The sequence below is a fragment of the Sceloporus undulatus genome, chromosome 6, assembly GCF_019175285.1.
Source record: "Sceloporus undulatus isolate JIND9_A2432 ecotype Alabama chromosome 6, SceUnd_v1.1, whole genome shotgun sequence".
NCBI classification, from domain to species: domain Eukaryota; kingdom Metazoa; phylum Chordata; class Lepidosauria; order Squamata; family Phrynosomatidae; genus Sceloporus; species Sceloporus undulatus.
Genome location: NC_056527.1, coordinates 53635844 through 53647654, shown reverse-complemented (window position 1 = coordinate 53647654; position 11811 = coordinate 53635844). Strand labels below are relative to the sequence as shown.

General features: G+C 39.5%; 1 protein-coding gene across 3 annotated transcripts in view; it reads left to right on the top strand.

Annotated features, from left to right (window-relative positions):
- Nucleotides 1-649: 649 nt before the first annotated feature.
- CAPN7 (calpain 7) overlaps nucleotides 650-11811 on the top strand; it is a 28982-nt gene continuing 17820 nt past the window's right edge. For 2 of the 3 annotated variants that reach the window (XM_042474684.1, XM_042474682.1), the window contains exons 1-6: nucleotides 650-1021; nucleotides 3761-3869; nucleotides 5016-5173; nucleotides 8383-8450; nucleotides 9538-9732; nucleotides 11218-11304. In XM_042474684.1, the coding sequence (XP_042330618.1) occupies nucleotides 920-1021; nucleotides 3761-3869; nucleotides 5016-5173; nucleotides 8383-8450; nucleotides 9538-9732; nucleotides 11218-11304 (719 nt within the window). In that variant the 5' untranslated portion in view covers nucleotides 650-919. Of the gene's footprint in view, nucleotides 1022-3760; nucleotides 3870-5015; nucleotides 5215-8382; nucleotides 8451-9537; nucleotides 9733-11217; nucleotides 11305-11811 lie in introns of all 3 variants that reach the window. The other variant, XM_042474683.1, reaches the window with a different exon arrangement.

The following is an 11811-nucleotide window of genomic DNA, read 5'->3' as shown; positions in this document are numbered from 1 at the left end:
TAACATGTATTATGTTTAGTTGTCCCACAGAATATATGCCACAAACAGATCTTATCTTATCTATTTTTAAAATGGATTGTATGTACACTGCTGTATACATTTGCAGCGCTTTATAAATAAATCTTAATAATAATAATAATAATAACAACAACTCCTGGCGGAAGCGCTTCAAAAAACCACCCAAGCACCTGGCAGAATGGGACACGTGGTTTGCAACACGCATGCGCGGGAGAGTCACGTCACGTGCCTTTCCCCATCAGGGCCCATAGAGTTATTAATGCAAACTATACAAATGCTAACCAACTTCCGGGTTCATTATGGGCAAAAGCGTCCCTCCTTTGAGGTAAAAAAAAACCATGGGGGCGGGGGAATTCAGAATTCAGATGTGATTCAATGGCCGCCTGCACTGACCCCCTCGCACTTTCCAGAAAATGACAGCAAAGTTTAAAACGTCATGCTGCCTCTATTTGGGAAATGCTCCATGTTAAAAGCGTAGGAAAAGCATTGGGAAGCCTTTAACACCGCTAGGGGCAATTTATTCTGTGGAGAACGGAATGTGGTTTCTCTCACTTCTCTACTATTTCTATCTCTATATACCACCAGCTCCTGAGGCGGAAGGGCCCTACTACGCATGTGCAATATAATGTAACCCAGCGGTACCCAAATAGTGCTCTTTAACAGCTTTTGGACTTCAGCTCCCAGAAGCCTCAGCCATGTTGGCCCATAGTCGGGGATTCTGGGAGCTGAAGTCCAAAATTCCCTTGACGAGCACAAAAAGAGAGAGGAGGAGGGGAGGTGGAGTCGTGGCGTCAGCGTCATGACGTAGCGTGACGTAAGGGACGAGGAAGCGAATACGGAAAGTAAGCTCATTTGGCGCCGGGGCTGAAGGGTCCCTTTGGGCGTCTTCCGTGGCTGAGCTATGGACGCCTCCGCGCTGGAGCAGGACGCGGTCAAGTTCGCGCAGCTGGCCGTCCAGAGGGACCAGGGAGGCCGCTACCAGGAAGCCGTGTTCTATTACAAGGTAGGGAGCCTTGGGCGAGTCACACTCTCTCAGCCTCCTCTGAACAAATGGCAGCCACATTTTCCCGTAGGTTTTTCGGGCTCTGAGGCCTTGTTCCAAAGAGTTTATTCCTGTGGCTGGCATCCTCAGAGAAGGCTGGACTGGGAGAGAGAGAGAGATAGGGGGGGTGTATATATATGTGTGTGTGTGTGTGTGTATATATATATATATATATATATACTGTGTGACTCTTGGTTGACTCCTCCCTCCACCTTCACTGGGGTTAAGGGCACAGGGCCCCCCCCGAATGTGGAAATATATACATATATATAATATGTATTTGTATATATATATATATATGTATATATATGTATACACACACACATATACATACTGTACACTCATCTGGCCACCTTCACTGGGGCTAGGGGCACAGGACCCCTGTGAAGGTGGAAATATATAATGTTACATAAATATATGTATAAATTTATATCTACATAATCTGTTGTTTTTATTGTTATTAAGCTTTATTTATATAGCACTTTAAATTTGCACAGCACTGTACATACAATCTATTTAATATATGTGTGTGCATATATATATATATATATATAGACACACACACTCTCTCATCCTGCCACCTTCACTGGGGTTAGGGGCACAGGACCCCCCCATGAATGGAGAAATATATAATATGTATATATGTGTGTATACTCATCCTTCCCCATTTGCTGGAGTTAGGAGCACAGGACTCTCATGAATGTAGAAATACCGCAAATAACCATGTTTTTACCTGAGAGGACACCTTTCTAGGAGTCTCTAGGTCCTCCAGTGCAACTCTGTGGTCAACATCTTCCAGACACTGACCATAGAATTGCGCTGGAGGAGCCACAAATGCCTAGTGAAGTGTTCTCTCTGGGATTCTCTAGGTCCTTCAGTGCCACATTTGGTTAAAGTTGACCATAGAGTTGCACTGGAGGAGGACCTAGAGATTCCTAGAGAGAAGACATTAATAAAGTCCCTGAATAATCAAACCCGCAAACATGGAGGGGTGAATGTACGTGTTAATCTCTCTGTTTGGTCTTGTTGAACAGCAATGCCTCAAGGTGGCTCTTTAATGACCCATTGGCTGCTGCTGATTGGGAGCAAGCCCAGGAAGGCAGGGCATTTGGTGAAGCAAGGCAGAAAAGTCATGTGCAATTATTTGCAACTGTGTACTGTAGACGAATTACAATGGTCCTTGCTCATTCTCTGGGGTTAGGGGTGAAGGACCCTCATGAATGAGGAAAAAACACGATTCTTTTTACCTAAAAGAATACCTCTCAGGAATCTCGAGATCCTCCAGTACAACTCTGTGGTCAACATCTGCCAGAGGTTGATCATAGAATCATGTTAGGAGGACTGACAAATGCCTAGAGAAGTATTTTCACTAGGAACAACTAGGTCCTTCAGCACAACTCTATGGTCAAATGTCCAGCAGATTTGCACTGGAGGACTTAGTTTCCTAGAAAGAACACACTCATCAAAACTGCAAATAATCAGATCTGCAAAAGTCAAAGCTGCAAATGTGGAGGGCCAGCTGTATAAACAAATCACTGTATTTTTCATTTTGATTAAATTTTGTGTTGTTTGCCCTGAGCCTTTCTTCTGTGGTCATCCTCATTTAACACGGAGAAGTGTATTCATCTTCATTCCATAAAGTACTACACTGCTATTAGACTTCCTTGTTCTTTTGTTTCCCATAGGATTTTTGGGCACTTTTGAAAACTTGGGTGAGAGCCAGGCCCAACCAGGAAAAGAGTCTCTAAAATAAATTGTCAGAGTGTGTTGTGCTTAATCATTGACACAGAAATGTCATTTGCTTTGATCACTGTCAGACTGGAGTCGACGGATGCCATAAGCATTTTGAAAACCTTGTTTGATTCACTATCAACAATATTGCAAAGGGCGTGGATACACATCTAAAAACTAATCTTCAATCCTGCTTAACTGGACCTTATGTATAGCATGCTGTCATTTCATGATGACTCATTTTCCCTCTCATTCGTTATGCTTATTCTTTTTGACTAAGCTTTTGATTGTCACTTAATTGTTTCCAGTGATTTAAAAAAGGTGGGAAACTTTCCTCATTTGTTCACAAAACCTTTGATTGCTGGCTATGCAGCTATAGAGCAGTTGCCTATAGTACAGTTGACCCTCCAAATTTGCAGCTTTGACTTTTGTAGACTTTATTTGAGGTTTTGATTAATATGTCCTCTCTGGCGCAACTCTACCAGAAGTTGACCATGGAGTTGAGCTGGAGAAGCTAGAAGTTTGTAGAGAAAACACTTCTCTAGGCATTTGTAGGTCTTCCAGCATGATTCTGTGATTAACATCTGGCAGATGTTGACCATAGAATTGCACCAGAGGACCTGGAGATTCCTAGAGAAGTGTTTTCTTAGCTAAAAAGAGTAGTGGATTATTATTATTATTATTATTATTATTATTATTATTATTATTATTATGTTTTTCCACATTCAAGGGAGTCCTTCATTCCTAACCTCAGTGAATGTGGAGGAACCACTGTATATGTTTGTGTGTGTGTGTGTGCAGTCAGGCTTTCACAGTCTTGTGAATTTTCAGCAGGTTTTCATAATGGCTGCAGAGCAAGGCATCTGTCTACTTGCCTAATGTATTCATATTTATATACTCAAGTAAGATTTAAAAAATTAAAACAACCAGATGGCTTAAAACTTTACATTTATATTTTTCTTTCTCCAGGAAGCTGCACAAGCCCTGATTTATGCTGCAATGGCAGGATCAACCTTAGAAAATATTCCAGGGAAAATAAGTGAATATTTGGAGAGAGTTCAGGCTCTACACTCTGCAGGTTAGTAAACAAAACTGGGGGGGGGGGGGGACCAACAGTGTTCTTGTCTTCATTAGAGGACCTTCTAAGCACATTCTGTAGCATTACAGCACATTCACAATCCCAATACTTCATTGAAACCATTACAATTCTGTTTGAAGTGGGAATACTGTGAAGGCTGTGTGATCAGTTGTCACACATGAAATCTACATATGAAGGGCATATATCATCTCCACAGTTTATGGACGTGTCATAGTGTGAGAAGTGGTCCCTAAAATTGTATAAATAAATAGTAACAGGAAATTGCTGCTCTTACTGTATATAATCATGTATAAGTCTAGAAATTTAGGTGAAAGAATTGACCCAGAAAACCTGAGTTGACTTATCCATGCTGTATCTGAACTCTTATTTAAAAGAAGGAACCATCCCCTGGTGAAAGGGGTATAATCTGTCCTGGAAACACTGTCACCCCTGCCACTCTCTCATCCATTTAGCCTTAAGAGTGAGCGCAAAGAATTATATCTGCTGATATTTTGTAACTTCTTTGACATTGTTTTGCTGTGCTTCATTCTTTAGATGCTTTGTTATATGCCCCTAAATTTTGCCCTCAGCTTATCCACAGGTCATAGCAAAATCCATAATTTTGACCCTGAAATTTGCCCTCAACTTTACATGAGGTCGACTTATAGTCAAGTATATACGTTACCTTGAATATGATACTACATTACAATTTGGTCACATTGTATTTTCAAAGCCTATAGCTTAAATTGATCCAGTTTTCCAGAATCCCTAAAAAAAATCCACTAAATTCTTTGAGTTGTTCATCTAGACAGAGTAGAACAGCCTAATTCACATCTTCAGTTCTTTTGGACCACAGCTCCTGTTCCCCAAGCTGTGCTGGTTGGCAATAATAGAGACTGCAGCCCAGCAGTCCACCTTCAGGGCACTAGGCTCCTGAGGAGAAGAAAGGGGTGGTTTTATTGTAGCTTGCAGTAAATGCAGAGCAGTACGTTTTGGATATTAGACTGCAATTGCTAATGAACACTATTTCCATGGCAAATGCAAGTAACATGGTCTGTAGTCTTATTTACTTAGCAAGTTGCTTTAATAAAAGTTTCTTATTGGTCAATAAATGAGAGAGCTTGTGGTTTTTTGTTCCTAATCCAGTTCATTCACAGAACGTTGACCCTTTGAAGTCGAAGCAACAATTGGACTTGGAGCGGGCCCATTTCTTGGTTACTCAAGCTTTTGATGAAGATGAGAAGGGCAATGGAGATGAAGCGATAGAGCTGTATACGGAAGCAGTGGAGCTCTGTTTGAAAACAGTATGTTAAGCTACCACTTAACTTGGTGGAATTACGTTATGGTAAGAAATTCTTCCATTTATGCAGATGCCTTGATATGCAGGGTGTGTGCACACATCAGGTTTGAGAATCTTAAAGCATTGAAAATGGTGTATTTGGGTAGTTATGGTGGAAGAGGAGATCTGTGGAATTCGATTCATTTTTGTGAATGAATGGAAACTTGTGGGTCATACCTCCGAACACTGTTATCAACTCAAGAGTATATTTGTATTAGGGGAAAAAACCTCCTGTTATTTATAGTACAAAGCATGATGTGGATGCACACCCTTGGATGCTGGCTTAAAAAGTGGTACTTGTATTTTTGTATTTCTTACTTTGAGCCAGGGAGGATGTATTTTCTTATTTGTCTCATTAAATGATATATCTTGTGCCCATACTTCAAGTGTATTTATGAATGCCCCATTTTACAATTACTTTTTTGTCCAGCTACTATGGAAGCTTTCCAGTGTGAAAGCACTTCCTATGCTAAATGGGGCTAACATACAAAACAGATTATTTGGGAAGCTATTTCAACCCCTTTCCTTATTCTCTGTAACTGCTGATCCTGAACTACTGAGGGAATGCATAAGGTTAGAGCCCAAATGAATTAGTAGCACTGACGCGCCATTCATTTAATTGAAAGCTACCTGAAGTCATGACTGTCTTGCCCCTTGGATTTCAGTGGAATCTAAGTTCAACTTGCTTACAGCAGAGTCCTACACTTCTACATTTCTAATCAGAAATAAGCCTCTTTGAATTCAGTGAGGCTTAACCCCAAGTAACTGTGTGCATGGATTGCCATTTTGATATGAATCTAATCCTAATTGTTGCAAGTACCACTTTGTTAATAATAAGCCAGCCAGTAATCAAAACTCATTACAGGAAGAGCTCGCTATCATGATGTAACTCCACCAAGTATAATTATTTCTTTTCTTCTGATTTCTTGAAATGGAGGGATGGTTTTGAAAGCTCGCCATGGAAAATACCTTGTTACTTAAAACTCAGTGTTTAATTTCCTTGAATTGGCTGGTCTTTTACCTTTCCTGCAGCACATAAACTAATCTAAGTCTGCTTTGTTCACTACTTTGAAATTTGCACCATGTGTCGATTTGAATGTTTTCTTTCTTGCATTCCTGCAACAGTACTATGATAAGGTAGTCAGGAGTGCTTCGACACAGAGTAAAAAGGGGGTATGCCACTCTGTGGTTTAGCTTTGATCTTTATAGAATATGCATAGTGAATGTCTATGCTCCAGATGTTGGACTCCAGTTTCTTTTGGCCCCAACCAGTATAGCTGTGGCCAGGGATTGAGAGAGCTTAGTCTAGAAGTATCTGGAGAACTGCAGCTTCATCACTTTTGATGGGCGAGATTGTAGAGGGGTGAGAGAAATCTTCCGTATGATTACCTATAACTGTATAAAGATTTGCCCCTGTAAATGAATTCTGTAGTTTACCTTGTTGATCTAGTGTGTAATCCTAGACTAAGGCTAAGGAAAATTTGGCTTTCCAGACAGCTAAAGTCCCACTAATTGGCCATTTTAAAAAGGTGAGCTGGATTAACTGTCTTTCTACTGCCTTTCTGCTTCTTTTGAATTTTGTTACAGTCACCATGTGGAGTCCTGGCTTGTCCATTGACCTGTTGTTGAATAGGAGGTTTGGATATACAGTTCTTGTTAGCCTCTTCTAGAAACAACAACACTCTTGTAGCACGTTAGAGACTAACAAGTTTTATTTGGCATGGATTCCAGCCCATTTCATATGGTGTGTGATGAATACACCTAATGACTGGGTCCAGACAGTCATATCATATCCTAATAAGGAGAGACAGGAGCATGTCTTTCCTTCATGCCTACATTCTTTTTGCAGCATAAGCAGTCAAACCAGGAAACTTTTGTTTAATCAGTTTTCTGTTTCATTTAAGTGGGAAACTATGGTTGCTAAATTCAGAACAAGTCAGGTGGCAAGTAATTGCAGCAGGTCCAGGGACCTCTGAGCTGTGAAAGAGGCAAAACAAACCAGAATTGCCAAAAGTCCACTTCTTGTTTTGAGGAAATGGGTATTTTTCATTAAATTAATTTAAACCATGAATTACTGTTCCCAGAAGAAACAGTTCACTTCTGTTTTTGTCTACCAAAAAACCTAGAAACCCCACAGTATTGAGAGACTATACTTTTTGCTGACCTTGACCCCTTCCCACTCCCATTTTGTCAAAAGCAGAAATGGACTTCTTGCATTTGCTTTCTCTCTTTTGGGAGAAATCAGTTCATAGCTCAGAGGTCCCTGAACCTGCTTCAATTACTTGCCTACCTCCATATTAAATCAACATCAAGCTATAGTTTGCTATCCTGTTTTGTTCTGAATCTGCATTTGCTACAGTAATCATATCTTGGCTTAATAAATCTGATACATGAATTAGATGTTTGTTCCTGCATGCAAGCCATTAAACAAGAAAGCCTCTTAAAATACATATACAGTGCACCCTTGTTATACGCTGGGGTTTGGTTCCAAGATCCCCCGTGTATAACAAAATCCATGTATGCTCTCAAGTCCCATTAAATATAATGACATAGCAAAATGGTGTCCCTTATAAAAAATGAAAAATCAAGGTAAATTTATACTTTTTTGGAACATTTTCAAACCGTGTATGCTTGAATCCGTGTATAAAAAATCCGTGTATAAGAAGGGCCGACTGTACCTTTCCAAATTTGGATGATAAGGGAATCCAAGCTTACTACTGTATTTTGGCTGGCTCCAGTGATGGTAAACACGGTTTCCTTTATCATCCAAACCTGGAAAAGTACATTTATTTTAAAAGGCTTCCTAGTTTTGATTGTTTACATCATGATGGAGCTGAATCAAAGGTCTTGTTCATGTATCAGATTTATTAAGCCAAGATACACTGACTTTAACTAGTGCAGTAGCTTTTGTTGTTAAACTGTTCTAGTTTCTGATATTTGATTGCATGGAAGCAGTTTTTTCCACTAGTGTTCAGTGTAATAATGTATAAATAAGCTTATGAAATGGTTAGAAGTTTTTGCCCAACATAACAATTTTGTAGTATGTGGGAAAGTTCTAAAAGGAAGTAGTCAAAATTTCCTTACAGCTGACCTCTTGGTCGTTGCATCTTTGTATGAAGTACTAGACTGACACACTTTCAGTTTTTAATCCTTTTTTTAAATTAAATGTTAAAGGCTAATGAAACTTCAGAAACAGTACTCCAAATGAAACTGAAGCAGCTGGCTCGACAGGCACTGGACAGGTATGCTTCTCAGTATTTTATACAAGTATATTGTATGAAGGCTTCTTTCAGTTTATCTCTGTTGCATTAAGAAAATGCTTCAGCTTATGTCATGAAGGTCTCAAACTCAGGTAAACCCTGATGTACTGACTGATGTGTGTGACAAATTTATTAACTTAATAAGCAAAATTCACATGAAAAGCCTCTCGTTCCTTTGGCAGTTTACATAGTGGAGTGGTTAAAATGCAGCCCTCAGGATACGTGTAGGTCCACACACCACTGACACCTCACCAAATTTATTTTACTCACACAAAAAACCCTTCCACACCCTCAAGGTTAAGAATGTGCAGGTAGTTGTGAATATGGACACTTGGTCTGGAAATATTGTACTAGTGATAGGGCAATATTTTCTACATCTGAAGGACATATGTTTTTAAAGGGGGCAGGTGAAAACCCCAGGATGGAAACTCTGGAGCTTATTCTAATTACGAGTGTGTTATACTAACACAGGATCTTGGAACTAAGACATTGTTGTTTCTTATACAATTTTATTAGCAGCCAACAACTCACAATGGTTTGCCCAACACTAGCAGCATTGATACATGCAGAAATACATAAAGAGCAAACATGTATGAATTATACAGTTGTTGTGTTGCCTTCAAGTTATTTCCAACTTATGGTGACCCTGAGACTTATTGTGGGGTTTTCTGTGCAAGTTTCTTCAGAGCAGGTTTGCTGTTGCCATCTTCTGAGAGCGAGAGACTATGACTTGCCCAAAGTCACACTGAAGAAATAATCCAGTTTGACACTACTTTAACTGCTATGGATCAATGCTGTGGAATTCTGGGAATTGTAGTTTTGTGAGATATATAGGCTGCACTGTCAGAGGGCTCTAGTGTCACAAACTACAATTCCCAGGATTCCATAGCATTGAGATATTGCAGTTATTGGTGTCAACCTGGATTATTCCTGCTGTGCAGATGCAGCCACAGTGGGTTTTTATGCTCAAAATGAAATTTGAACTGTTGTCTCCAGAATCCTAGTCTGACGCTCAAACCACTACACCATGTTGGCTATCATAATCAAAACTTTATTGTTGTTATTTTAGAGCAGAGGCACTGAAAGACTCAAAGCCATCTCAGAAAGAAAAACCAGCTGCAGTGAAAGCAACTCAGCCTGTGAGAACCTTCTTTCCTCTGGGACCTGATTTTTCCTTGAACGATAAGCCTCAGACAGTAAGACCTGTGCATGCCAGTGAACCTCAGGGTCAGCGCTACACAGCAGAAGAGATTGAAGTGCTCAGGTAAAGGTGGGAAATAATGTCTAACAGTGATTACTACAAGGATGGGGAGTTCTCTTTTGTTTATTTGTCTCAAGCTGTATTGCAATTTGGAAAAAAGTTTCAGGGGCTATGGTTTAGCAGTGTCTGAGGCTAGAGTCTTGATTCAGAACCAAAGCAAAGTAGGTGAAGATAGATATAACCCTTTCCAATTTGGACTTCTTACAGATTTGGGCAAGGCACAACTGAATTCTGTATTTGTTTATTCTGCAAACCACAGCTCAGTCCCATGCAGTAGCTTCTCAGTCTTATAATAGCCTCTTGTCTCCAATCACATTGGTCCACAGTTTGGGTGTTCCTCATCTCTGTTTTAAGAGTACAGTGGTACCTCGGGATACGAAATACCCAGGTTACGAAATTTTTGGGATACGAAAAAATCCCATAGGGAATTATTGTTTCGGGTTACGAATGTTTTTTCGGGTTACGAAAAAACTTTTGGTGCTTTTTTTCGGCTTTTTCGCACGGAATCGCGGCTTTTCCCCATTAGCGCCTATGGCAATTCGGCTTACGAAGGCTTTTCGGGTTACGAAAGCGGCCGCGTTACGAATTAATTTCGTAACCCGAGGCACCACTGTATGGTAATTAACATGAATTGCCTAACTAAGGGGCTGTACAGATAGCTTGTTGGAGCCCTCTTGGGGTGACGTGGGGGCGTGGTGTTTAGAAATGTTTTAAACATTTCTAGAAGATAATTGGAAAATTGGTTGGAGTTTTGGTGTCTGTGCCTTTGGAGTTTAAGTGATGGGAAGTGTAAAATAATATTAGTGGAATCATTCTCTTTAGTAAAGGGATCTTCTTTTCCCCTCTTCGTATAGGCAGACAATGAGTAGTACATTGTTACTTGTTAAAGATTCACCATTTCTAAATCTTTTATTCAGACCTGAAGGCTAGAACACTGATTTAAAATGCCTATGGTAGCCAACTATGTAAAAAGAAGTTGTATTTCTTTGTTAGTTACATTTACCTCCCACCTTTTTTGCAGAGAGCTCAAGAGCTGTACCTGCTTCTCTTTTGGCTTTTCTCCTCACAAAAATGAATAGTTTAGGTTACGAGTGGCTGACTCACCTAAGATCAGCCAGTGGTTTAATGGTTCAACAAAGGCTTGAACTTAGATCTCTCAAGTCCCAGTCAAAAACTCTAATGTCTACATCACACAGTTTTAATAAAAACTAAAGGAAAAAATTTGCAGACTCTTTAAATTAGGTTTTAATACTACTCAGGGAGGTTTAAATTATCTGTACAGATTGATTAAAAAAGGATGGTACAAAAGTAAAGCTGTTCTTCCTTGTTTTTCCACCATTCTTTTTTAATCATTTAATGTATTTTAAAGAGGCTGCCATGATAAGAAACAAATGATTTTGTTTTATTTATGTTTTTATTATTGAATTTACAGTATATCACACATTTCTTCCAAAATGGAACTCATTATCTTACATGTTGTGTTCACAGGAAGACATCAAAGATAAATGGTGTTGAGTATGTTCCATTCATGAGTGTAGACCTGAGAGAGCGTTTTGCTTTTCCAGTTCCTTTCTCGTAAGTAAATATAGGTTTACATGTATGCTTCTTGAAATGTTTTTTGCCTATAAAAATTCTTGAAAGAGTGTTCAATATCAATGAACAACAGCCATACTATACCTTTATTTCTTTGTGCAAAAAGCAAAACTCTTCACTATTTATCACCATCGGACTCATTCAAATTTAAAAGATACTGTTGTTGCTCAGCATCTGAAACACCACAGCTTGAGCATTCCTCCATGCCACCATTATGGCATGGAGCAAGAGGTATGCTTACACATTTGTTTGTCAGATTAAGCAAATTTGCTACACTTATTCTGACAGATTTTGGAAAGACCACAAGACATTTGGAGTCATGTGTACACAGTTCTTAAATGGAAATTTATAATAAAGTAATTTAAGGAAACTATTTGGCTTCTAAATGCATAACAAGTCATAATCTCAGGCAGTGACATGAATTGTGCAGCCCTCCCAATGTTGTTGAACTACAACACTCAGCATTCTTATCATTGGCTATGGTAGCGG